Source organism: Colletotrichum karsti, assembly GCF_011947395.1.
Source record: "Colletotrichum karsti strain CkLH20 chromosome Unknown Scaffold31, whole genome shotgun sequence".
In the NCBI taxonomy this organism is placed as follows: Eukaryota; Fungi; Ascomycota; class Sordariomycetes; order Glomerellales; family Glomerellaceae; genus Colletotrichum; species Colletotrichum karsti.
Window position 1 is genome coordinate 442,734 of NW_024065931.1, and position 26,424 is coordinate 469,157.

At 55.7% G+C, this 26,424-nt stretch overlaps 8 protein-coding genes across 8 annotated transcripts; 5 read left to right on the forward strand and 3 right to left on the reverse strand.

Annotated features, from left to right (window-relative positions):
• Positions 1-1,676: 1,676 nt before the first annotated feature.
• CkaCkLH20_09004 (uncharacterized protein) lies at positions 1,677-2,924 on the reverse strand (the record flags this gene model as incomplete). Its single annotated transcript, XM_038891719.1, has 1 exon — positions 1,677-2,924. One exon carries the CDS (start codon positions 2,922-2,924, stop codon positions 1,677-1,679), a length of 1,248 nt encoding a protein of 415 aa, XP_038743006.1.
• A 3,737-nt stretch (positions 2,925-6,661) lies between these two features.
• Positions 6,662-8,476, forward strand: CkaCkLH20_09005 (uncharacterized protein; the record flags this gene model as incomplete). The annotated part of the gene is made up of 2 exons (XM_038891720.1): positions 6,662-8,124; positions 8,179-8,476. The coding sequence occupies 2 exons, from the start codon at positions 6,662-6,664 to the stop codon at positions 8,474-8,476; spliced, it is 1,761 nt and encodes a 586-aa protein (XP_038743007.1).
• Positions 8,477-9,755: 1,279 nt separating this feature from the next.
• On the forward strand, positions 9,756-11,453 carry CkaCkLH20_09006 (uncharacterized protein; the record flags this gene model as incomplete). The annotated part of the gene is made up of 1 exon (XM_038891721.1): positions 9,756-11,453. One exon carries the CDS (start codon positions 9,756-9,758, stop codon positions 11,451-11,453), a length of 1,698 nt encoding a protein of 565 aa, XP_038743008.1.
• Positions 11,454-12,392: 939 nt separating this feature from the next.
• Positions 12,393-13,676, reverse strand: CkaCkLH20_09007 (uncharacterized protein; the record flags this gene model as incomplete). Its single annotated transcript, XM_038891722.1, has 4 exons — positions 12,393-12,482; positions 12,538-12,989; positions 13,086-13,332; positions 13,407-13,676. The coding sequence occupies 4 exons, from the start codon at positions 13,674-13,676 to the stop codon at positions 12,393-12,395; spliced, it is 1,059 nt and encodes a 352-aa protein (XP_038743009.1).
• A 1,758-nt stretch (positions 13,677-15,434) lies between these two features.
• On the forward strand, positions 15,435-16,754 carry CkaCkLH20_09008 (methyltransferase domain-containing protein; the record flags this gene model as incomplete). The annotated part of the gene is made up of 2 exons (XM_038891723.1): positions 15,435-16,320; positions 16,399-16,754. 2 exons carry the CDS (start codon positions 15,435-15,437, stop codon positions 16,752-16,754), a joined length of 1,242 nt encoding a protein of 413 aa, XP_038743010.1.
• An 805-nt stretch (positions 16,755-17,559) lies between these two features.
• CkaCkLH20_09009 (het domain protein) lies at positions 17,560-20,880 on the forward strand (the record flags this gene model as incomplete). The annotated part of the gene is made up of 3 exons (XM_038891724.1): positions 17,560-18,420; positions 18,472-18,797; positions 19,821-20,880. The coding sequence occupies 3 exons, from the start codon at positions 17,560-17,562 to the stop codon at positions 20,878-20,880; spliced, it is 2,247 nt and encodes a 748-aa protein (XP_038743011.1).
• Positions 20,881-22,469: 1,589 nt separating this feature from the next.
• Positions 22,470-23,021, forward strand: CkaCkLH20_09010 (uncharacterized protein; the record flags this gene model as incomplete). Its single annotated transcript, XM_038891725.1, has 1 exon — positions 22,470-23,021. The coding sequence occupies one exon, from the start codon at positions 22,470-22,472 to the stop codon at positions 23,019-23,021; it is 552 nt and encodes a 183-aa protein (XP_038743012.1).
• A 635-nt stretch (positions 23,022-23,656) lies between these two features.
• Positions 23,657-24,496, reverse strand: CkaCkLH20_09011 (uncharacterized protein; the record flags this gene model as incomplete). Its single annotated transcript, XM_038891726.1, has 1 exon — positions 23,657-24,496. The coding sequence occupies one exon, from the start codon at positions 24,494-24,496 to the stop codon at positions 23,657-23,659; it is 840 nt and encodes a 279-aa protein (XP_038743013.1).
• Positions 24,497-26,424: the final 1,928 nt, after the last annotated feature.

Below are 26,424 nucleotides of genomic sequence, written 5' to 3' on the forward strand. Positions count from 1 at the left end.
GAACAAATGTGAACTCTATTTAACGGACGGACCTTCTCTCTGAGTCGGGTCCATCCTGGGTTCTGCGGATTGTGCGATAGTTGCTCCCGCTGCTGCTGAGTAGGCGGCTGACAGGTGGTGGTGCGTCTTCTAGAGTTCGGTTGCGCAATAAGAGCAGACGAGAGCTGGTTCTGAATGTGCTCTGCCGGTTGACGATTGATAGCGGGGTATGAATACATGCATATACAATAGCATGTTCACAATCGTATGTCATTCTGTATGGTCAGAACGGTTTATTCTGTAAGCGTAGACCCTCGAAGGTCCTTGACTTACCAGGAACGCAATGAATTACGCCTTGAGCCCGGATTCAAAGTCAACGAATGACCGACCGGAGTACCCGGGCAGCACACGGGTCGGTGTGCCTCAACCGGCCGAATCAGGTCAAGATTCCCCGCGCGAACCACGAATCCCGCGTATATCATGCTCCTTTGTCGTCCGTGAGCCTCTGGGCTGTAGGAAGAGCCGTTTGAGTCAGCGTCAGGCTCGTGAGGCCGAGCCCGAGGGGGCGGTTCGATGGAGTCGATGCCAAGAGATATCGACGAGAGTTGAAGCGAACGGGCGTTTTTTTTTTTTCTGCCTCCGATCCGGCTCGGCTTGGGACGTTTTCTTGGCTTTGGACCGGGCAGAAGCTGCTCAAGGGAAGAGCTGGCTCATCTGCTGGGGAATACTGTATAACCAGGCCTCACATCGAGAGGGCGGGGGCCTGGCCTCATCTTGCTAGATCATACTGGCGTCTTTACGCAATCCTGCCGTCCCAAGTCCTCAGAAAGGCTGTCTATTTTATCTGCTTTCGTATTAGCTGGAAAAATCTGTACAGAGCAAGTCTCGGCGTTCTGAACGCTGGTTCTGGCGAGCCCTGCTGTTCTTGGAAATAAGATACGATATAGGGCGAGCGGTATGGTGGGCATGAATGGTTTGATCGGACATTTCTCTAGCCTTTTTGGTGGTAGCACTTAAACATCAAACCAACAGACTCCAGATCTGCGTGTTCCCCGCTTCCCTGGAAGGAAAGCCATATCTTTGTCGACCGACAAGAGGAACGGTCGGGGAGGGATCAGGAGAAAAGCACGTGCAGCGAGAGGGGGTTCCATGTCTGGAACATCAGGCGTTACCGAGACCGAGCCGGGTTGACGTGTTTAGAAGAGTCAGTGAAGGATGTTGGACGTCTTGCTTGGACACTCGGATCGGAAAGTCTAGACCGGCCGGAGCCGCAAGGAAATATGCCTGGCCGCTGCATGATGCTCCAAGTGATGGCTATCCCGGAATGCCCTCCGACACGCTGGGCTAGCCTGCGCGAGGCAAGGCTTGAGAATCGCATGCGACCTTCTGCAAGATAAGGACGATCTCGCAGCCGTCGCCTGGATCGAGAATGACACGCGTAGAGCGCTCGGCCCAGACCTCAGTTTCCTCCCCAAGCCGATATCTTCAACCAGTCGACGTTGAAGTAAGAAACTGCGTAAAATGCAACCTCCACCGGTTCATTTCATAGACGGTACCCACCCGATCAGATGTCACATGTGGAAAGTTTCTGCCGTCGTCGCCGTCTTCGAGTCAGCGAAGTCTCGCGAATCGTGTTCTCATGATGGTATCATTGTCGGGCCGGGACTTCGAAAACAATGCAGCGTTACAGAGCCAGATCACCGGCCGGACCATTGCTCCCTCCAGCCGCCCTTCTCGAACAGCCACAGGGCCTCCGTGGCGTATGCACGGCTTCCGCGGTGACCACCGTCCACTATGGCTGCCTCTGACAGACTCTCCAACACCTTGCCCTCCTGAATGCTGCTCCAAATGCCTCTTCCAAGGCTGTCCTCCTCTCCGTTGCCCCATTCGCCCTTGCCCAGTCTGTAGAGAATCCGACCCAACGTTTGAAAGGCAACACAGCGTTGTGCCGGAACAGCACTTCGCGCATAGATGGCCAGCTCCTCAATGGTGTATCCTGCAGCCTCTGGTGCTTGGCCGTGATGGTGCAAGCCCTTGCTCACTGGTATCGATCTGCTCAAGCGAGGCGGGATGAGGCCGCCGCGGAAATCGAAACGAAGAGCCGCGATGGGAAGCGACTCTTGCCCCGGGTAGTATGGTGACTCGCGATCGGCAAGGCTGCCGGCGGTCGGGATAGGTGCCATCCAGGCAAGTTTGCTGGGATCGGCAGGCAGATTGGGGAAGAATTTCTCGTGAAGCGTCGCGAGGAAGTCTGGATGAGACGGATCCAGATCGGGCAGAGCAGGAGCGGCCGGGAAGTGTGTCTTGTCTGGTTGCTCGTTCATGGGGAACAGATCCGCGGGAGGAGCTGCTGGTATCTTGTTCTCGTCGACTGGCGCAGGTTTTTCTTTTTCTTCCACAAAGCTGACGGCTTTCGGTGCCGGCTTGGGCTTCGGTGGCGCAGATGTGTCTTCGATTCTAATCTCGGGCGCGGGAGCCGGAGGCTCGTCGGCCTTACTATCTTTCGCGGATGGCGGATCGAAGGGGTTTGGGCCGTGCTGCTCGTCGATATTTGCTCTCCCCAGGAGTCGCTGGATGAGTGACGGGTCTAGCGAGCTCAACAACTCCTGTCTCTCTTTGGCAATCTCGTCCGGGGTCATGTCTTCCAGCTTCTGTCTGTTCTCGCGATCGATCCGCCGCCGCTCGGCCGCCTCAAAATCGGACTTTGACGATGTGCCATCATTGGATTTCTGTGGCTCGCGTTCGTTGGCTGCTAATGCGGTCGTGGCAGCTTGGGCGCCTGAGACGTCTTTGCCTTGTTGTCGCTGCTTGAACGCAGAGACTCGGGTGCGTTTCTTGTGTGCTGGAAAGCCGTTCGGAGTGGCGTCGAAGTCGTCAAATATGACGGGCTTCGCAGGCTTTGTCTCTTTCTCGACGATATCGCCTACAAGTAGTGTCCCTTCCATGATTGTGTTCGACGTGATTGTGGTTGTGGTTGGTGGGAATGGAGGCTGCGTTCCAGGGTGGCTCGAAATGCGCTGAAGGCGACCTAGGTGGGGGCTTCCTTTTTTTTTCTTGGGAGTGACGTATCTTTTTATCGTCTTAGGGAGGCACCTCATCCGGGCCCCTGCTCGAAGCTTCCTTGCCTGCTTCGGAACCGCCCGTGCACCCGGACACAAGCTCAATTTCAGATGGGAACACATCGGGGCCAGGGTCGCGTCGCCTAAATGGAGGAGGATACTGGGAGCGTAGATTTGCTCAGTATTACCCGCCATTAGTTATTCTAACTATTGCATCGCATTCGTGTGCATTTCATTGTCGTTGAGAACGCGACCATAAGCTCGAAGACACAACGGCGGGGCGGAAACGTTAGCGCCCAGGGCAGGAGGCTCCGGAGGTCGTCCCAAGTGAAATCCCGAAAATGCGCCGTTTTAGAGTTGTGGCTGACAGGCGGGACTGAGCCACACCAACACAACTTTTTTGCATTAGCGCCGATCGTCCCCCGTCGAAATTCCAGAAAAAAATACTTTGGATGGGCACACCTGGTGTTTCCACTTGATTGGCGCAGGTTTACCACGATGCAGGGCAGTTTGCGGATATCGGGAGATGAAACTCGTGGGACGATATTTGCGAAGGATGAATTTATGCATTGGAATTCGAGGTATCTAGATGTGTTGGTTTGGTGTGACTTGCCCAGAAGAGAGATTGCAATCTGTCAGTCACGTCGGACTGGGTTAGAACAGCCGAAGCCATTTCGGTTGTTTATGCGCGTTGTTTTTCTCCATGGACGATTCTCAGCCAGTCAAACAAATGGCGTTTGTGTCATTGTGTCTGGAGGGATTTTTCTGTCGGAGGTGAATAAAGAAAGGATTATGCAAGTTCATTTTGTTTTTGTGGCGTCGATTTGGGCGTGTTGCAGAATCTGCAACATGTCTAGCTCTGTATCCGTGGCGCTAGTCGTCTGTGTGACTGCAGACGTAAGATGGATGATACATCTTCCAGCTTTGCAGTAGGTGATCCGATGCATCATGTGTGCAACAGTATTGAACATATTCGACCATCCAGAGATGATAGATCTCTGTCTGCAATGTCGTGTCTGGCTGCCTATCCGTATGCATCGCTAGTGGAGAGATGGATGATAGATCTGCCCATGTGCACCCCTCCCAGCCATCGGCGGCATGGTTTGCACAACCCTGCAGCAAGCGCGGTTATCTGGGACGCTAGAGCGGAAATGGAAGCCGGACGTGGTTCAACGTCAGACGCGCAGGATCCACAGTGGCCCCACTCAAACGTCGCACCGACTGGCTCTCGTGGTTTTTCAGAAAAATGCTAGGGCATGTACAATGTACCCGGTACCTGCGCCCGGACCCATGTTTCTCTTCTTCTCCTGCGGCTGGCCATCCCATTCGCGGTTCCCCTTTCCCTGTCACACAGTTCATTGTTGTCCATGGACCACCTCATGGACCATGGGAAATTCCACGACCCCTTCTTTTCCTTCCATCCCACCTTTACCTCAGTTTTCCCCACGGCTCGGCTCCTCTTCTCCTCCTCCTTCTCGCGCGGCTGACCGAGGTACCCACGTACCTTTGCCATTCCCAAATTTACACACCACCACACCACCACACGACACCCGCACGCACGCACCACACTCTCACTCAGTAAGTCAATGTACTATTTTCTGGCGCCGTTCTCTTCTCACTGTCTTGTGCCAGCTTCCAATTGATATTGCCGCATCCATCCGCTACACAACATTAGTGCTGCTGCCGAACCGCCCCCCGCCTAACACGACACGCAGAAGATGAGGTACTCACAGTGCCTGCCTGCCTGCCGCGGCAACCTCACCGTCACCCGTGGCTGAGGAGAGTTTCCAGCGTCGGGCTGGCCGTTCGCCCTGAGGTACCGCTCTTGTTGCCCTGCATGAGTGCAGGTGGTGAGAGGTTCTGGCTTGCGTTGCGGTTAAATGTTGACACCTGACGACTGGTCTTTTCCCCTTGCCGACTGGCGAAACATGGTGTTGACTGTCTGTCTGGAAAGACTGAGGTGCAGACTGGATGCTACCTCCAAGCGGAGAAAAGGCTGCTGTTGCTGCTGTTGCCCTGGGGCGTGTTTCCATTCCCATCCCATCCCCATACCGGTTCTCAATCCCATCTCAAGGTGAGAGTGAGGTCAAGGCATGGCCGTGGTGGTACCTTTTACCTTTGCTTCCACATCCAGTCTTCGCCTTGGCTGTCCATCTTTTCTTTCTGGGTCTGGCCCACGTTGGAGTTTACTACCTCACCTTCCCTTATTCCTGACGGGAAATACTCACTTGCTTGTATCCGTACTGCTGCTGCATCTCGCCCTCTTCTCTCATCCCGTTGAGACCTCTCCGTCTCCCTGGGCGGCCCGTTCACGACGTGCCATCGCTTCATCGTCTTGGTGTTTTCCCCCTTCCCGCCTCCACTCCCATCACCTACCTTTACTTGCCCCCCTTTGGCTGGTCCTTTCCCTCCGGCCGTCCACCTTTCCATGTTGTTGCTTTGCTCCCATTCCCAGTTCTTCTCGTCTGCCGCTCTCATTCGCATTCCCCCATCCCATCCTATTCCCTATTCCCTATTCCCTTTCCTTCCCCCCCAGGCCCATCTATTCCTTCCTTCGCTTCGCCTTTCTTTTCATCTGCCCGCCCCCCTCCGCGTCCGCGTCCACGTTCCTCGTGGTTCTGAGGCCATCTGATCCCATCGACGTGCCCCCCAGCTAGTCTGCATCTCTAATTCGGGTTTAATAATAAAATTTCCCTTGCCATTCACGCCTGCTGAGGCCATCCACGTCTGCTCGGTGCCCCGTTTTTCTCGTCTTGCGCAGCAGCCAAATGTCGGCCCAAAAAATAAATCTTGTTCCCCCCAAAAACGTAGCCATCCCCATCTCTTCTTTCCAGCTCCCATTTCTCTCCTCCTTTCACCTTCTCACAACTACCAACGACACTGCAATTTCGACTGCAGAAACACCAAATCCATCAATTACGACATCGTCGCCCATCGTCGACATCGCAAAACCTCCTTCTTTTTGTGCAACTCATTAAGGCGGTTCATTTGACGATCTTTATTCCGCCCTATCGATACCGAATTGGTGCTTTTTTGACCTCCAAACTCGCCGACTGTCGTCGAAAAACACGGCCTTCCGGACTTCTTGAGGTTATTCACGAGTTCCCACCTGCGACTCCGCACGGCCACACCGCAGGTGACCAACAAACCAGCCAGCTCCTGCTCCAGCTCCTGCCACGGACGGCCTTTACCAACCTGGTCCGTCTTACATAATTCCGCGCCAACCACACCCCCCATTCGGCCAATCCGACACCGTCCATCGCCAAACGCACTGCAACACGCGCCCGCTCCTTGTACCTGACAAAAAAAGTGAGGTCATTCACACAACACCCATACCATACCGAGGGAAGCCGCAGCACGACAAAACTCTACCTTTCTCCGATGCCTTGTACCTGCTGCAGTTGCCTGTAGGACATTTCAATCGGAGCTGTATCTGAATCTCCTTTTTTTTTACTTGTTTTTGCCGCAACTTTACAAAAAAGACCTAGTCTTCTAGAGCCACTCTCGGCGCAGTTGTTTCGGTGGTGGAGGTGATGCCAGACAGCTCTTCGCCAGAACTTTCGTCACCACCTTCCGGCTCTATCTCAGAACCCGGCTCGCCTCTGCGAAGTCGACCAAATAACATGGATATGGATGAGATCATCGTCGACCCTTCGCAGCCGCGCTTCGGCGTTCTGTCAGGGAATGAGCAGCCCCAGCCCGAAGTCCGCTTGACGGCCGCTGGCCTGCCAAGGAAGAAGCCCGGTCGCAAGCCCGGCTCAACAGTCAAGCCCAAGAACCCAGACGACCCGCCAAAGGTGCGCCGACCGAGAAAACCTCGCGATCCCAACGCGCCCCCGATCCAGAGGAAGAGGAAGTCGGCACCCGGCCAAGATGCGGACGCAGGTTCGGACTCTAAATCCCTCGCCGCCGCGGCTGCTTCGTCCACAACGCCTCCTTCGAGACAAGCCAAGATCACGGATCTCGTCGGCCTCAGCTCGGAGTCTCGACCTAGCTCTGCCCAGCCCGAACACACGGCGCAGAAAGCCCCCAAGCGCGAAGATATCCCGCGTAGCATGCAGAGCATCCTCAACGAACCCGAGCCTGAATCGAAACCACAAAGCGCGTCTCTGCCTACGCGCACCAGCGGGCAGAGCTACGACCCCATTCGCGGTAACTATGACCCTATCAGAGAGAGCTTCGTCAGCGCCTCGTCTCCACGACCTCCCACGCAAACCATCAACCGACCCAGCGCGTCGCCTTCGATCGCCAGCCTCGTCGAACCCACGCACAACATAACCTCTCCTTCCAACCAAACCTTCCGCACCTCAACGCAGTCGCGTGCACCGCAAGACTCTGGATCACACCCCGCATCGCCATCGTATCCCGTCAGGCCAATGCCTCAGACAATCTCCAAGCCGCCTGCCCCCGACGCGCAGAGGTCACTTGCTCCACCGCCTGTACCGGTTGCCAAGGCAGACAAATCCAAGGAAGCCGCCTCCACAGCTGGATCAGTCACCAGTAAGAAGCCGTCGCCCAAGCAGAAGCCCCAAAAGTCGGGTGTCACATCCCCAAAACTCAGCGCCCTGGACGAACCCGAAGCGGGCAATGCCGATCGTTCAATTCTCGACTTTGGAAAGTCCGGCGGCAAGGAGTATAAGGCGCCCGATATCGTCCTAGACATTCCTATCAAACCGGGAGACACAAATATTTACGTCAACGTGATGCGCATGGCCGAGGAGAAGTACGGCTGGGACGCCCTCCACCCTCGTCTAGCCGAGAAGCGCGACCGAAAAGCGCGAATTGCCGCCGCTTCAGCTGCTCTTGAGAAGACGGCATCGGGCCAAGAATCTGGCGACGAAATGTCGGAGGACTCAGACAAGGAGGCAAGCAATGTTGAAATGGGCGGCATGACGAGTGGTGCAGAGCCCGAGAAGCCCAAGAAGAAGAAGCGCAATTTCAAGGAGGACGAATACGACAAGGATGATGACTTTGTCGACGACTCGGAGCTTCTGTGGGAGCAACAAGCGGCGGCAAGCCGAGATGGCTTCTTCGTTTACTCTGGACCTTTGGTACAGGAACCCGAGAAGCCAGCTGACAATCTGAGGTATGGAACATTCTATTCAACTTCATTAAGTGGCGTATTACTAACACATTCCAGACCTGACGGTTTGCCCAAGCGCGGTCGTGGCAGCAGAGGTGGACGCATTGGTGGCCGTGGCGGTACTACTCGCGGCGAAGGAGGCACAGGCCGCGGCGGTGGTCCAGGTTCCAGAGGTGGACGCGGATCGCGTGGCGGTTCCCTCACTCGCAAGCCGCGTATCACAAAGTCGGAGAAGGAACAACGCGAGCGAGAGAAGCTCGAGAGGGAACGACAAGCCGAGTTGAGCAAAGGAAGCAACGGCTACTCATTGCAGCCTCAAACGCCCTCTTTTGCCGCTGGAATGGCCGGAGCGTAAACATCGCACACTACCATCCAACACTTGGGAACCACGAAATTGCAGCCATCAGAATTGATGGAGATACGGCGAGTTGCACAGCGACATACAGAGCGAGGGGAAGAATGCTGGTTTCTGAACAATGCGAAGTTTGAAGCCGGCGTTGTGTGTCGATCTGGTCATTAACGTTCGAGGGTTTTGACATGGTTAGGCCGGACGGTACTGCTTTGAGGACAGGTTGGGACGACATGGGATCCCGGAAGAGCGGCGTTCGGATTTGGCGGACTGATTTAACTGAACGGAACGGAAGTACGACTAGGGTCCACCTAGAGGCCTACACTGAGAGGAAACGCTGATAGAATCGCGGTTGCTGGTATTTACGGAGTTTAGATGTATTTCTAGAGGGGTTTGCTCAGGACCAAAGCACTGTCTAATATCAGGCAGTAAGTATTCCGACTGAATGTTTGCTGCGTTAAATCGAAGTCGTGAGTGAGCCTCTTCTCCCGACGGATGTTTCAAAGTGTACAAATGTTTCGGACCAACAGGTGTTGTTCTGGGCATTGGGTGAAGTCATATGCAGTTATCGGGGCCCCAGGTCATTGCGGGGTGTCTGCCGCTCCCACCGCCCTGTCAAATAGGGTGTTTGGACGGCAGAAAAAGCGCCAAGATTTCGCATAAGCGATTTGCTCCACACTTCCAAAAAATTTCGAACCGCCCGAAAATTCGCAGCCAATCCGCCCGCCAAAGCTCACGCTTCACCGAGTAGAGTTATTCGTCTGCATCGCCTGGCTGCCAACCTCTCCAACAACCCCCCTTTGTTGACGGCAACCCGACCAACCCTTACGGCCCAGCAAAGCACCTGCTCTTGCTTTGCGAAAGAAGATTCTTCTTCTGTTGCATTTGTACACCAGTACGAAGGGGACGAAATGGCGGAATCTTCATTGCAGGTTCGTTGCGTCCGTGCCCCGCCACTTGCAAAGGAAGAAACGAAAAAAAAAAAGAAGGCTTCCGATGAAGGTGGTGGTTATACAGCAACGGTATTGACAACCGCAATAGGACCGCCTGCGCGAGCACTCAAAGGCCTTTGACGGGCTACTGTCGCTCATCCCGGCCAAGATGTATTACGGAGAAGACAACTCTGTACGTTTGCCCTTCCGCATAGCATGATGCCTTTTTTGTTCTCGAGTGGCAACCCAGCCACACACACTCTCTCTCTCCCTCTTCCCCAAGCGCGCGCTCTCTCTCCATTCAACCATCACAAAGCTTGCGAAGCGACCCGCCATCGCAACAAAAGAGAATCATGTACGCTTACGCAAAATCTTCTTTGTCGCAGGACCAATGGCAGAAGAAGAAGCAGACGAAAGCCGAGGCCAAGGCCGCGAAGACGGCCAAGCTCGACCCGGACAGCGAGCTGAACCGCAACGCCAAGGAGGTCATGGACGAGCGGGCGCGCAACAAGAGGAAGCTCCAGGACATGCAGGAGGAGGAAGACAAGGCGGACGGCGGCGACGACGACGACGCCGTGCCCGGCGTCCAGAGGGAGCTCCCCGGCCAGGGCCTCAGAAATAAGGACAACAAGAAGCAAAGGACCGCCGACCCGATCGACACGATTGACGACGCCAACCCAGCCGAGATGTCCCAGACGCAGCTCATGAGACTCGCGAAGAAGGAGGCCAAGACGAACAAGAGGCAGGAGAAGAAGGCCAAGAAGGCCGAGAAGAAGGCGGCCAAGATGGAGGCTGCTGCCGCCGCCGGTGACGACGACGAGTCCGAGCAGGAGCAGGAGGAGGAACAGGAACAGCAACCCCCCAAGGCGGCGGCGAAGGCTCCCGCGGCGAAGAAGCAGGCCGAGCCCAAGAAGAAGCAGCAAAAGAAGAAGGCCGAGTCGAAGGACGCCGAGCCGGCTGCCAACGACCACGACAGAGACGAGGAGTATGAGACCGTCAACGAGGAAGAAGAAGAACAAGACCAGCCCACCAAGAGCAAGGACCTGCGCCCGCTCGACGTCTCCGGCATGGACGAAGACGTCGCGGACTCGGCCAGCGGCGACTCCACACCCCAATCCCCCACCTTTGACACCGCGGCCCCCAACAACACCACTGCCGCCGCCGCCAACGAGGCCGCCGCGAGCACCACGACCTCCACCAGCTCCTCCGTCCCGCCCTCGGAGAAGCCCAGGCACATCCAAGTCCCCGCCGACACCTCTGCGCTCCGCGCCCGCCTCGCCGCGAGGATAGAAGCCCTCCGCGCGGCCCGCAAGGCCGACGGCCCGGACGGCAAACCGATCCGCACGCGCTCGGAGCTCATCGAGGCCCGCCGCGCAAAGGAGGCCCAGCGCAAGGCCCACAAGAAGGAGCTCCGCCGGCAGACCCGCATCGAGGAGGACGCCAAGCGCGAGGAGGCCCTCGCCTCCAACTCGCCCTCCGTCATGTCGCCGCGCGTGGGCATCAACGACGACGACAACGCGGACGCACCGGCCAACTACGCCTTCGGCCGGGTCGCCTTCGAGGACGGCACGAAGCTCTCGCACGACCTCTCGCACGCGCTCTCGTCGCACAGGAAGAAGGGCCCCTCGGACCCCAAGACGGCGCTGGCCAAGCTGCAGAACCAGAAGAAGCGGCTCGCGGCGCTGGACAAGGAGAAGCAGGCGGACGTGGCGGAGAAGGAGCAGTGGCTGACGGCGCGGCGGCGGGCGGAGGGGGAGCGGATCCGGGACGACGAGGGGGCGCTGAAGAAGGCGGTGAAGCGCAAGGAGCACGCCAAGAAGAAGAGCGAGAAGGCGTGGAAGGAGCGCAGCGACGGCGTGGCCAAGGCCATCTGGGAGAAGCAGAAGAAGCGCGACGAGAACATCCAGAAGCGCAAGGACGACAAGCTCGCGCACAAGCTCGGTCGCAAGAGCGGCAAGAAGAAGGTCGGCGGCGGCGGCGGCGGCGCGAAGAAGACCAAGGCGCGTCCCGGGTTCGAGGGCAGCTTTGGCGGCGGTAAGAAGAAGAAATAAGCAAGTCAGCTAAGGGGAGAGACATGTGAGGAACGACGTGGTTGAAGAGAGTACGGTCGGGTCAGCGGAGGCACACAAAAAAGTAATCGATATTACCCCCGGTGGAGGAGAAGGGGTTTTCGAGCATCATCTATGGATGGGCGGCGTTTTCGGGAAGGGAACATGTTCTGCTGTTCTTTTTTTGTATTTATACACCAAAAAAGGGGATGGCGGCGTAGGAGGGGACCATGAATGCATTCTTCAATCGTTCTAGCCATGACAACTACGTTTTTCCCCCTTCCATGCAGACAAAGTGTCATCTATCAGGCATATTGATAGACATGAAGACAACGCCCGTGTTTCCCACAATGTATCGACGACGAATTCAAGGAGAGGGGCATCAGACATCTCGCACTCTTTCCATGCGCGGCGCTACATTGTTTTTTCAAAAGTTACATTAAAACGATCGCTTACGGTGGAAAAAACGTAGTTGTGAACCCAAACCAACTACACGCGTGTTTCTCTTTTGTCGCCATACCCGCTTTCCCACCCTCCTCTTCATCTTCTCCCTCCATTGGGAACCTTGTCATGAGGTGCACAACTGGGAAATGCATAAGAAAAAGCGCCGCCTTTCGTTTCCCCCCTGTTGGTAAAACCCCATCCGCCTGCCTAGATGCAACACCAAATTTTGTGTGTATGGGAACCGGGGAAAGAAAAGCGAAAAGATCATTTGGTCCCCTTTGCTTTGTGTCATCATTTCTCGTGAGGGGTTCGAAGATGAAGGATTTCTGGGAGAGCCGGGTGCTGTGGCGCTTCGATTGTGTTTCGTCTAGGTTGTGAATGGGATTGGAAAAGGAGATTCTCCCGAGTATACGCTCGAATCGCCGCCGTGAGTCTACTATCGGGAGCAGCCTGGAAAGCGCAGCAATCGGGGGTCGAGGATTTCGGGTTCGATTATGTTTACAAGAGGGAGTCGAGACGAGTGAAGACGCTGAGACAGGCTGCAACAACCTCTAGTTGGAGCTCCTTGTCCTTGCCCTTGGTGACCTCCTACGATGGTGTTAGTGATGGCTACGAATAGAAATCCACGAGAGTCTCAGCATACCTCCTGGATAACCTGGGGAAGGTTAGCACCGATGCCGTTGCCAGTAGCCTTCTTTCCGAATGGCCATTGGCTGTAGTCAGCGAGAAGCTCGTCCGTCTGAGCAAACGCGCGCTCGCGGGCTTCGTGACCCAAAGTGCTGAGAGCGTTCTCGAGGACGTTGGCGGCATAAGCCGCGCACACCATGGCGATGGTGCGGACGTAACGGAACTCGAGGTTCTCGGGCAGAAATTGGGAGGCAGGGAGGACGACGGTGCGCTGGGTCAAGACGTTACGGACACGGCGACGGATCTCCTCCTTGGCGCCTCCATCGGCGACGGGATGAGTAGCCATGTCGAACAGAAGGAAGTTGCGCTTCTCGGTTCGGAGGATACCCTTGTCAACGAGACCCTTGGCCAGGCGCTCGCGCACCTGCTTTAATTGGTATCCAATCTTCATCAGGTTCCAGGTCTCTCCTGTTGGTGGATTCAACCGTCAGCTCGGAGTTCTGTTCCGGCGGCCAAGTGGCCAGCGTGGAGTCTGTTTCTAGGGAGGAAAAGGGGTGGTATTACCGCTCATCAGGTCGATCCAAGAGCTCACACTCATCTTCTCGCTCTGCTTCATCATCTTCAATGCCTCGTCGAGCAGCACCTCGCCGGTCAGGGTCTCGTCGATAACTTCGATGACGCGGTCAGCCAGCGGGAAGCGCCTTCTCGAGGCATCCTTCTGCATGCTGATGCGACCGCGGAAAGCGAGCTCGATGACGATGCATCCTCGGAGGGCGTATGAGATGTTATCGTTCCAGAATGATAGGTAGCCCTGGGAGGTGGAAGAAAGTCAATTAGCGATCTCGCGGCGATTGGTTCGTGATGCAGAGCTTGTTTCCGACGTACTTGCTTGTCCTTGAGTCCGAGTAGCAGGACCTCCTCCATCAGAGTCAGCTTGGGCTGTTTGCTGCGCTCAGCGCTCTCGCTGATGTCGCGGGGATCGAAGGCAATCTTGTGGCCATTCTCGCCGCTCTCGTAGCTGGTCTCGGGGGCGCTGTCCTTGAAGTTGCTCGTGGAGTTGGTCCGGCTGGCACCGTTGCTGGTCTCGCCGCCCTCGGCAGCCGCGCCACCTCCGCCTCCACGGCGTCTGGTCAGACCTCCAGCTGCTGCTGACATTGTATCGAAAAGTTAGAGGGGTATCGTGGGGTTGTCGTCAATGGAGAAAACAGGTAAGGCTGGCTCAGGGATTGACCGGAAATCGGGACTAGGCCAAACGGTGGTCGCAGGTAAGACGCTTAGTACTAGCTCGAGGGGCGCCGAACGTGTAACTGATGGGAAAGGGTTCCAGGAGTAAGTGGTAGGTATTCGCAGGTCGAATCCGCGTGGTGGTGGTGCTGACGCTCGGTCGTGATGTTGAGGCGCCTTTTTTTCTGGCTCTTCTCTCCCTATCTCGGCGATCGGGCGAGGGAGCTGGCGGCAGCTGGGGGTTAAAGTGGTTTAGGTGTTGCTTTGGGGCCGTGTCTGAGGGAGAGGCGGGATCGAGTGGCTCTATTGGCGCAGTTGAAGATGGCGAAAGTCAGACCAGTCCTGCCGATGGGCGAGGTGTTGGATGAGCAGAAGGTCGTAGAGGGATTGACGCTGTGTCGTGTGCCCTTTGCTCGTAAGGTATCACCCCGAAGGCCTGCTTGGGTAAGTTTTGGCCCCTTCCTTCACTGAATGGAATTTCTCGCAGCCTGGGAGTTGCACCGCCCCAGCTGTGTGCACGGGCCAAGCGAGTCGTACCTGAGCTCTTGTGGCGTAAGGTATTCCACTTTTAATTGAGGCTGGAGATCCACTTCGCCCGCTTAATGGAATGCTGCATGCGCACTTGCACTTGGGCGAGCTGGGCGCCGGGCGCTGAGTGGACGTCCAGTGGAATCAAAATGGATCTCCCCGCCCGAGGACCCTGGAGAAACGAAACGACATTGCTTCTCATGAGATCTTCTTGTTGTTTTTCTCGATATGGAGCTGATCCATGGCGAAATCATCACAGCCTTTGTCGAACCTCCATCTTGAGCCGTCGATGCCGCAGCCAACATGCTAATTACCATTGTGTACCGGCTTGACTCAGGTCTCCAAAGTCTATTTCAGCAGTCAAGTCCACAATTTCGTCTCCGTGTTTGTCGACTCATCTGTTTCACATCGCTAAATCCATTTTTTCTCGCCAGATTGTATCTTATCAGTTTCTTAGCGTGAACACGTGGCCGGACGCGTGTGCTGACTGAGGATATATCCACCCAAATTTGAGACCATTTCTCTGGGCGGGAATCGATGCAAAGCGGGGATCGGATGCCCGACCTGACGGCGCTCGGCCTTCTTATAAGTCCGGCAACCGCTGCAGGCTTCGAATTCATCGCACTCTGGGTTGCCAAAATATGGTATTCGTTTATCGTTTACTTCTCCGAGTCCTTTCGAGATACCGTCCTATGAGACCTATTCCTGGGGTTCTGTGGCTGTTCTCATGACCCCCACAACTGCAGTTATAGCAGAATGGCTCGAGACGCCTTTCGCCATGCCGCAAATCACCGCAAAATAATCGGAGCACCCGCCGTCTGGCACACGGAAGAGCCGACCGTGGTGGAGCTACAGTCGGCGCCGGGGCGGGTCTGTGCGGGCACATATTGTTCCGCTGCAAAAGACGCTAGCACCCGAAAGGCAAGCGTCGGACCGGGGTCTGGGTAAGCTAAGTGAAATGGAACAACTCCAATTTGAACAACCCATAAAGTGGAGCACCGACTGGAGATGATGGAACTGACAGGGAACCGCGGGGATGAGCCCGGCCCAATTCTCCCCGTTACAACCATCGACAGAATCAAGTGAGGACTCAGGAGTCGCATCGTGTGATGGAGCACGGCTAAGGAGACTTCGACTACCACGTTGCGGCCGGGACACACGATGGCCCACCAACACCTGCGTCAACCGGACACTCCGCTTGAGACGAACCCTGACATCCCGGATCTTGACGCCCAACCTGAAATCCAGCCTGAGCTGCCTCGTCCCCAAGCTCAAGATGTGACCGAACAGAGGGATCCTGATCCTGAGTTCAGATTCGAGGTCACGCAGTTCTCGGACTTTGACGACGACGATGACGATGACGACACCGCTTCGGTCACGTCCTTGAAGGCCAGCATTCTTGACTACCGCCGGGAGAACGGACGCACTTATCACCGCTTCAGTGATGGCCATTATGTTCTTCCGAACGATGCCCTCGAGCAAGAACGGCTGGACATTGCGAATCATATGTGGACTGTCGCCTGGGATGGCAAGCCGTGCCTATGTCCAGCGAAAGACGGCGCCAAGCGGGTCCTCGATCTCGGTACCGGTACGGGCATCTGGGCCCTGGACTACGCCGATGAACATCCTGACGCAACGGTCTACGGCGTGGATCTAAGTCCCATCCAGCCGGATTACGTCCCGCCGAATTGCCACTTTGAAGTCGACGACCTCGAAAGAGAGTGGGCGTGGTCACAACCCTTCGATTTCGTCTTTTGTCGCAACATGATCGGGGCCTTCAACAGTTGGGAATGGATTGCTGGGCAAGCCTTTGAGAACCTGGAACCCGGCGGCTACTTCGAAATCCAGGATAATCTGTACCCGGTTGCTTGTGACGACGGCACCTTGACCGAGCAGCATGCGTTATTCAAGTGGTCGGCCATACTATGTGAAGCCATTGAGAGAATCGGCCGGTCTCTCACCATCGCGTCACGTTTTGAGGAAATTATGAAGAACGCGGGCTTTGAGGCCGTGACGGTCAACAAGCAAAAGCTGCCAGCATCTCCTTGTAAGTTCCAGATTCACGTAAAATACTCTATGGATGATAGACATAAGAGGGAATGGTACAATACTGACTAGATCAAAGGGCCGAAGGACCCAAAACTGCGAGAGATTGGTAGTTGGACACAGGCGGCAACTCTTCCCGGCGTTGAGGGCATAGCCATGGCATTACTGACGCGCGTGCTTGGTTGGAAGCCGGCCGAGGTCCTCGTCTTCTGTGCCCACGTCAGGAAGGATCTCAAGAATCCGGAAATCCACGCGTATTGGGACACTTACTCGGTTTACGGAAGAAAGCCCCTGCCCAAACAGCAGGGTTCTCAGGCACCAAGTCCCCGAGGGGAGGGCTCAAAGGAAAAGAGGTCGAGAGAGGAAAGCCCACAAGAAGATATGCCGCGGAAGGAGCCGCGAGAGGAAAGTCCTGGACGAGAGGACTCAGCATGAGTAGGATTAACGGCGCCGCAACAACTTTCCCCGCGATTAAATGTGTTGCGATGTTCTATTTCTTCACAAAGGCTCTGGCGCGATTCAGTGAAGGCCCACGAGGTGATCAGCCATTGAGGTCGCGAATCTCAGTTTCGTGAAAGCTGAAGGAGAACACCGAGGAAAGGAAACGTGCGGCTTTAAGGCCTAGGACAGGAATTACATTGCTGTACCTTACAGTCTTGCTCCCAAAATCAATCCGAAATCACGGCCATATCTCAGCCAGCTCCGGATACTTGCTCCCGTCAGAGGTGCATGGCTCGATAGCATGTGGCAACAGAAGTGTTGGCTTCACTCGGCTCGGCAAAACCCCGTATTCAGCTTTAGCGAAACGTTCTCTACGTTTGATGCATCCGGCCTTTTGCGATTGGACTTGTATATAGATCGCAGTTTGGCAAGGCTCTCTCCGTATAGAAGCAACTCGTCAGCAAGCTACTTCCGAGACATGAAGTTTGCTTCTACCTCTAGGCAGCACCATTCATCGCCACAGCCAGTAAGAGTCTAGCCTATCACCGCGTCTCGTACAGGCAGGCACTTTATGCAGGCTTCGCTGTGCCACAGTGACACTTAAGGGAGGCATACTCCTGCTGACCACACATCGCTGCAGCGAATCGCATCCATTGTTTCCCGTCGATCTTCTCGGACTCCAACACTACTTATGACCAGACACAGCCTTAATTGAAACCAGTCATCTTCCGCGTCAAGCCTATATCGTCCCTTGATCTTCTCTTCTTCGTTGCACAAAATTTTTGGATATATCCACGTCATGAAGCTCCTCAACTGCGTCAATCTCCAAATCGAGGAATTCTTCGGCTCATCCATCCCCTCTGAGTATGCGATACTCTCGCATACCTGGGAGGTCGGCGAAGTCACTTTTCAGGATCTGAGCGACATTCAGGCCATAGAAGACAAACCAGGCTGGGCCAAGATCAAGCGTGCGTGCCAGCTGGCTCTTGAACAGGGATACTCGCATGCCTGGGTCGACACCTGTTGTATCGACAAGACAAACTTCACCGAGCTGACCGAGGCCATCAACTCCATGTTCAAATGGTACGCAAGAAGTACGGTCTGCTATGCCTACCTGGCAGACGTCGGAGGCGAAAATACGATACAGCTCCAGGACTCACGCTGGTTCACGCGCGGGTGGACGCTGCAAGAACTCATCGCACCGTGTCGTGTCGAGTTCTACGACAAGGACTGGAAATTCCTGGGCACCAGGGCCGATCTCAGCGACGAAATCCAGCAAAGAACGAGGATCCATCAAGATTTCCTGGCCCATTCTGTGGGTGACATCGAAGATCTGCTCACCACTATTCCTCTCGGGTGTCGCATGTCGTGGGCAGCCGGCCGGGTGACTACGCGGGAGGAAGACCTCGCGTACTGCCTCTTGGGAATCTTTGGAGTGAGCATGCCGCTCCTGTACGGCGAGGGAAAGAAAGCTTTCATCAGATTGCAAGAGGAAATCATCCGAGGAACCCACGACACGTCCTTGTTTGCATGGAGTTACCCAAGATCGGAACCCGCACACGAGCCTAGGCAACATTACTTTGGCATACTGGCAGAATCTCCCGACCTGTTTGCGGGCGTGACATCTCTGGAAAGAGTGGTGCAAACTGAACCCACCGAAGTATGACCTGGACTTAGCATTTGACACACTCCCATTCTAACGTCTTCAAAGTACTCAATTACAAACAAGGGCTTTCAGATAATGGCCAAAACTTATGGCCCTTTGAAAACAGGAGACAACTTACACATGGAACTTGGATGGCGCTTGAAAACCGTCGACGGAGCCGGCGACATGGATCTTTTCGTGTTACTCAGAGATCAGGGCGACGGGATACTTGTCAGATCGAGTCCTTACATCGTCCATATCAAATCGAGCACTCACATCGACTACATCGAAAGCCTCAGGTCGATTGCTCCCTTCGCTCGAGAAGAACAGCCACTCACTATTCGGAAAACTATGAACGCACAGCAGTCTTTGGCTTTGGAGACAAGTCACGAGTCTATATATGTCTCAGTGCTGAGAAACACTACGGTGTTGAACACGTTTCCCCAAGAACTATGGGATGCCAGATGCCAGAGGTTCAGAACGAGAGGATTGAGCAGTTTCCTTGGCGTCGTGCACTTCAGAATGCTGCGGCCTATGGTACACGACATGGTTGTAATATGCAGCCTGAAGCACGGAAGCCTAGACGAGCCTCTGGTGTGGCTAGCCGGTGCGGATCAACATCCCGACCTTTTCAATGCAGCCGTGTCGGGTGACCAGGACAGAATTCAAAAGCTGTGCGAGGAGCATGATGGAAAGGATTTGATTTTAGGGGAGGAGTCTGGGTTGTTGGGTAATCTCGTTGGGTGTTGCTGGCCACCATCCTACAAATGGGGGTTCCGAGTCACATATAGTCAAACAACAAGTTTGGACATCTCCCGAAAGCATTCTATCAGTGTTAACTTTGCCAGCTCATGAGTTGGGATCGGAGGTATGATTTACCTAGCTTTCATAGGTTGCTATAGAGTCACAGAACTTGAATATACCAGTAGCGTTATAACTGACCAATTATTTATTGCTACATCCCAAGAAAAAGATGAGACGACGACAAGCCACCAAGCCGCCTCGTTTCGCTGATCTTTTCGTCCTTTCAAGTTTCGGAACGTTGATGAAACGTGTGGAGCTAGTCTTGGTGCCAAGACCGGCAGACTTCATCCCATGTTTGGGACCGGATACTTTAACGTCACTTCTTTCATCTGATGCAAAAGCGGAATGTTTCCTGTGGAAATGTTTTGTAACCTTCTTTCGTTGCCCCAATCTTCGAAGAAAATCAACATGTTGCCTTCATTAGCAATCGTATCTTTCGTCTTGGCGTCCTGTTCCGCGGCGTCGTCAGAGGCCCAAGCGCAACTCCAAGGGGCGCGAATCTGCCCTCTATCACCCCTGCAAGAGTCGCTTTTGAGATGTTCGACTTGGGATGTTACGGAAAAGGAGATTATCGACGCGGATCGAAGTCGACGGAATGTCACGAGACCAAGTGAGCCTCTGGGGTGGACCGGGCCTCATGGGTGCGCCGGAAACTACTGCTTGTTCGCCAACCGGGGTTATGCGGGCGGACGCGGGGTCGTTATCATCTCAACACCAGAAAACGTGCAAAAGCTGAAGAAAATGGAAGAAGGGTTAGATATGCAGAGCGAGAAGGACCCGAGCTCATCAAATCCGCCGTTTCGCATCACTGAGGTGGAAGGAAAAGGGCTAGGCATGATCGCCAACAAGAGCCTGGCGAGAGGCGACACGGTCATGCTCAAGACGGCGGTTCTCATCGCTCACCGCGCCTTCATCGAGCACACGCCGCCGGAAGAGCAACGGCCTCTTCTTGATGCCGTGGCGGGGCATTTGCCCTCGTCAACAAGGGAGACTTTCCTTGGTCAAATGGGTCACTTTGGCGGCCACAAGGTCACAGACATCATGCAGACCAACTCATTCCAGATGGATCTCGGCGGCGGCGCTCAAGGCGACGGCCACCACTACGGCAACTTCCCTGAGGTATCACGATATAATCACGACTGTCGGCCCAACGTCGCCTTCCACATCAGCGACTCCGACGGTCGCCACCGGACCACGGTCGTGAAGCCCGTGAAGCCCGGCGAGGAGCTGACGATATCGTACCTCGACCAGCTCGACCCGCGCTCCGTGCGACAGCACCGGGCCAAGCTGGCCTGGGGTTTCGAGTGCGGGTGTTCGCAGTGCGGGCTGGCGGAGAAGCAGGCCGCGGCGTCGGACCAGCGGTTGATGGATATCCAGGAGATCGAGCGGGCGCTTTCGGACATCAACGCCAGGGTCACGACTGCGCTGATTGAGAAGTTCCTGAAGTTGTATCGGGACGAGAGGTTGGAGTCGAAGCTGGCGGGCGCGTACACCATCGCGGCGCTGAACTTCAATCTGCTCGGACATGCGAAGCAGGCTGTCAAGTATGCGAAGCTGGCGGCGGAGGCGGGTGTTATTGAGAATGGTGCTGGAGCGCCTGATGTCGAGGCGATGAGGACGTTGGCGGCGGATCCGAAGAAGCACTTCACATGGAGAGGAAGGATGAAATGAGATAAAATAGACGGGTAGGTCTAGATATATAGAAGAAACCTCTATACCAAGACGGCTTAGGAGCCGGGTACTGATTTGCGTGAATTTGCCGATCAGGTCCCACACGGGCGGGCTTGCTCCGCGAATGCGGCCGGGAAGACGGAATCGTTACGGAGCAATGCCGGAGTCGGCCGTAAGAAAGATAGACATCTAACGTTCTCCCTCTGGTTTCAATGCACAAACGAGTTATTAATGTCAAGGACAAAAAAAAAAGCGTTGTGCTCCGAAGGGCCTTCTGTCCAAGGCCATGACTCGGCGACTCGCATAATGTAGTACTGAACCGACTTTTGACACGGCGACTCGAATGATGCTCACAGATTCCAAAACGCTGATGGCCAACAAAGAAAACCCCGGCTATTTTTGAATGTAACTGCCAGTCGAGTAAGCAACCCCGCTGCCATCGTGGTGTGTGTGTGGATGTCTCACCCAACACGTTGTGTGCTGCCGGTAAAGATCGCGATCAAAGACACAATGGGAGGGGCAACATCCTCTAGCCTCAGGAACAGGCTGCCAACATGGTAAAGCAACAAAGCCACGGAAACCCTGCGAAGCGATTGACAGCGGACAGAAAAGGAACGAGTGGGTGGTGTGTTGGAGGTGACGGCCCCCAGGTGCGGGTGGAGACCCCGGGCTTCCAGCACTGCCGGAACGCCCACCCCGGAGCATTGGCCAATGGCGACGGCGGACGGGGCGGGGGTCTTCGGCGTCTTTTTTCCAACTACCAGCCACCGGACGGCCAGTGACGTAAACGTGATGGACCGGTCTTCCCACAGAGTCACATCGCGAGTAACTTTCTTACCGGCATCGCAGGTTTTGGTCCGTTGCCTCGGCCAGGAGCGTGTGTGTGTGTGTGTGTGTGTGTGTCGTGGGGATCTTCCTCGCCAACGTTGCGCATTCGCAGTGTCTTTGTCGGGATGCGTAAGGTAGGGAGAAACAACTTGCAGGCCATTCTCAAAGAAAAAAAGCTTTCTCCCTTGAACGATGATTCGACCGATAAATAAGCATCAAAGAGACGATCAAGGACGTGTGGAACCGACATACCTCGTCTCGTTGGAGCTAGAATCCCATCCAGGTCATGATGCGGGCTGTACGGAGACCCGGCTCTGCAGAGGGTCCAGTGTAAGTCCAAGATCTGCCTTGCGACGAGGGGGGATCCGACCAAGATATTCCCGCATTCTGCGTTTCCCGCCCACGTTCACAGCAACACCATTCGCTCTCGATGATGACCGGATCACTGCATTCTCTGCCTCTCGACATCCCTACCCCTGCTGCCCGTCACATCGATGCCATGACTTGCAGACCCAGCCCCGTCCTTCGGCCGGGGGGCGGTTCTGGTCGACTCCTCCATCAGGCAGGTCGGTACCGCAGGGCCTTCTCCGTCCGGACGTGAATTCTTCGTCATTCGGCTGTCACCACCACAGTATTTATCCTTTTCAATTCCCGCGTTGTAGAAAGCCCATCGTGGTGCCATCCGAATCTCCTCTCCCTCGGGTGCCGTTGACCGTTATCCCCAACCGACTCATCGCGCCGTATCCTCCAAAGTCACCACGATGGCGCCAGTAACAACACACGTCCTCGATGCCTTCGCGGAACACCTCGCCCCGCGCTCGGCAGCACCGGCGGCCGCACCACCGACCAAAACCCTCCCCCTCGCCCTGCGCGAGATCCTCGCCCGCCAGGTCGTGGTGACGGTAACCCCGACCCCCGAGACCACGCAGGAGAGCGCCTCGAACAGCAGCAACCTCAGCGGCGGCGCCATCGCGGGCATCGTCATCGGCTCCATCGCCGGCTTCCTCATCCTCCTCTGGATCCTCAAGTCCTGCGGCGTGTGGGGCCGCCCCAACACCTGGGGAGACCGGGACGACGACGCCGTCGACCGGAGGTACCGCGGCAGGTCGCCCGGCTCGCGCCACCACAGGAAGCACCGCCACCACGCGCACCACTACCACCACGAGACGTCGAGGTCGAGGAGGCGGCCCTCGTACGAGGTCAACGAGGTCCGGTACTCGCAGCCGGTGGTGTACGAGAAGAGGAGACCCAGCGCCTCGCCGAGGCCGCCGGCCGCCGTGTACCGGTCGAGTCGGAGCAGGACTAGGTACTAGTCTGCGCTGCCGTCGGGTTTCATATCATCTCGAAATACATGGGCTTCTTTAGACGCGTGAGAAGTCATCTGGGCGGCAATCTGAGTTCAAGACAAGAGAGTGAAGGGTACATTAATGGCGCCGAGGTTCTTTTTATGAGTTGACGAAACTTCACGTTCAATATTTGGTAAAATGAGCGTAACTATATAATGCATAAAGCGGTTAAGCAATTCCATGATGTTTCGACATGTTTTGTTTGCATTTCCCTTCGGGCCGGCAGCTTGACGCTTACCGTTTCGCGATCTGATATATGTCCATGTTGGACATGGACGACCTCATGCACGTTGGTATTCAAACTTAGTAACTTGTACATCACTCACAAGAATGCTTCGATGGCTCAATAGTCGAGTCTCGCGACTAATCAGCTCTCTTCAAGTCGTGGCCATGTTGATGAATAAGAAGCAGTATTTCATGTGATTTCGGTCAAGTTGTATTAGACACACAAGGCTGGCTTCCTCCACTGTATCTGTAGACTCCATGCCTTCTATGAACCTTCCCCGTGTACTTCATGGCCTGTCCCTACGACTCCCAAAGCATGTCCCATATCCCAGTATAACGCCCATCAAGAAGCCATCATCATAGAAACCAGCTGACGCTCAGCCGGACTTTGCCTTGTTCTTCTTGACCCAGTCGTACCACTTCTTGTACTCCTGGTACTCCAAGGATTCCTTTTTGCCCTGATATCGAACCACCTTGAGCTCGACGTCCTGCCACTTGTCCTTGCGGCCCATCCAGCCGGCCTTGCGCATGAGGCTCACCAGCGTCTCCTCCTTTGTCCACTCCTGCTCAACAGCGACATCGGGAAGATACGTCGCGCCATATCGCTTGCCATGGTAGATGAAGCTGATACGCAAGCCATGCACACCCAGAGTCCAGTCCATAGGGTCATCACAGTCTTCGAAGTCGGTGAGCAGCGTCACGGCCACCTCAAGCGAGGGAAGCTCCGAGGTTTCAACGGGCGGGAAGCGCATGTCGTGCAGCGCGGAGGTCAAGCTGTAGCTGGACAAGCCGTCCTCGAGCTCCTGCGGCTCAAAGGTGCCGATGCAGCCCCGCAGCGAGCGGTGGCCCGAGCGGGACGAGACGGTGTTCCAAGTGACGAAGAGGGGAAACTCGGTGACGGTATCATCGTCGTCGTCGTCGTCATCGTCGTCTTCATCTTCGGCGAGGGAGTCGACGGAGGTCTCGGGAGTCTCGGCGGGCAGGGAGAGGCTGGAGCCGGAGGAGGCGGAGCCCGAGTCGCTGGCGGGTTCGGCGAGGCGCTGCAGGGCCGGGAGGAGCTTCTTGGAGGTATCCTTGCCGTCACCGAGGCCCGGCGACAGGGTCTTTGCGTACTCGGGCCATGAGCGCTGGATTTCCTTGAGGGAGAGACCCCGCCGCTTGTCCAGGTGCGAAGCCAGCGCCTCGAAGCAGTACAGGCAGTGTTCCACAGTCGCCATGAGCTCGTTTCAAGGGAGGGAGATGGAAGGGAAGGTGGCGAGAGTGGCGTGGTGTGTGTTCTGGGAGAGCGAGCGAGCGAGCAGCAGTGGAATGGAATGAGCTTCAGAGCCGTCCGCGGTGTTGTTCTGGGCTGGCGGTCGCACGAGGTCAGCAGCGGACGATGCGGAGATGGAGCAGATTGGCACGTTTTGGAGGTTGGAGAAACGGTTAGGTTGGAATGGATTAGAGGTCAGGTTGGCAGTTGGTAGCTCTGGTTATGTCACTGGCTGAGAGGAGACGTGAACTCACAGCTGGCACTGCTCACAGCTGCAGCTGAACCCCACCTCTCTCCACTCAGATAACGCAACCCCGCGATTGACCGAGCTAAAGTTGTGCATTGTGCAGCTGAGTATATGCAAGGAAATATGTCTGTGCTGGAAGACATAAAAAACTGCACAAGTTTATGCTGTGTCCGAGCAATGACGACTTCCAAGCTTTCGAGAGCTTGGCCTTACCTAAGCAGTCCGCTCGGGAGAAACGGCGTCGATCAAAGACTAAAAATAAGACCGGGCCGCTCAAATGATTTTCCTGCCTCAAACTACCCCTGAACATCGACGGCACAGGGGTAGGCCAGTTTCGAAACGCCTCCTGAACAGGAACGACTCTGGTCCGAACACCTTCATCCCGTCAAGCCTGAACTGTCGAGGCCGCCCAGTCCAGCTGCCAGGGAAAGGGTCTGTCAGTTCTGGACCTCACACAACCTCCCCCTCCCACATCCCACGCGAGGGAAATCCCACATCCCCAGCCTCTGGCTAAGCTTCACAATAAGGTACACCGGGGTGAAGACTTGGCATCGCCGGGGTTCACACGTTAAACCCCGCCTTCCCCTGCTGACTTTGCTACCGGAACTTGCTGGAAGCGAGCGGCTTCTTGTATGATCTTCGCTCGTCCGAGCCTGGCAACCAGGCTTTTGTGACACGGCACTCACTTAGACTAGTGGGCCGCTCCTACGCGTCTTCCTCGTCACAGCCCAGTTTCAGACGTTTGCCCGCCAACTACCCTTCGTCTCTTCACGCTTTCTCTCCCGCGATCAGCCCTCTTGGGACTGTTGATCTCGCCCACTCTCATTACGTTGGAGAAAGTGGGCGGACGCCCTGGGTTCATGGTTCGCTTACCTCTCTGTCGTCGAACCCCTCCTTGGCGTGGTTCCTGTTAGTGCGGCGACACGCCGGGAAGTCCCTTGTTTTCCGCATCATTGATTCGTTGACAAGTTGCCCCTTTGGGGTTGAGGTCGTGGCTGGCTTGAGGCCAAGCACTGGTGGTCGCGGGCTGCGGCGACGACGGCCAGGGATGGAACCGGGCGGAAGGGCCCTGACCGCTGGTCTCAACTCTCAACTCGATGGGCGCCGGCGCAACGACTGTGAGTTCCAGTCAGATTTTTGGATGACAGGACTCTGGATGGCCCGGCACCCGTGCGCCACTTCAACTCCTTCCCCTATACCGGTCTGATGTATGATATCGATGGTGATACTTGGCGCAAAACCCCTGAGGGTGCGTGGCCCTCGACGAGATACAAATACCTCCGTCTCCTTCCCGTGTTCCGTTTCCTCTGGTCTCGTTATCCAACCAACAAACACTCCCTTTCATCACAACTTTGACTTTTCGTCTTTCTCTTCTTGTACAGGAAATTATCTGCTCGTCGCCGGCCGACTCTCGTTCGAATCACCAAAACAACTACCGTCAAAATGAAGTACTCTGCCATTCTCATCGCCTTCGCCGCCGCCTTCGTCGCCGCTGCTCCCGCTCGTATGTTGTCTTGAAGAGAAGCACAGGATGACTTGGTACTAACGATGTATACAGAGGCCGACAAGCGCCAGGAGGCCAACGCCGTCCCCGTCAACGAGGCTGCCATGACCGACGCCAACGGCAACGTCGTTCCCTTCAACGC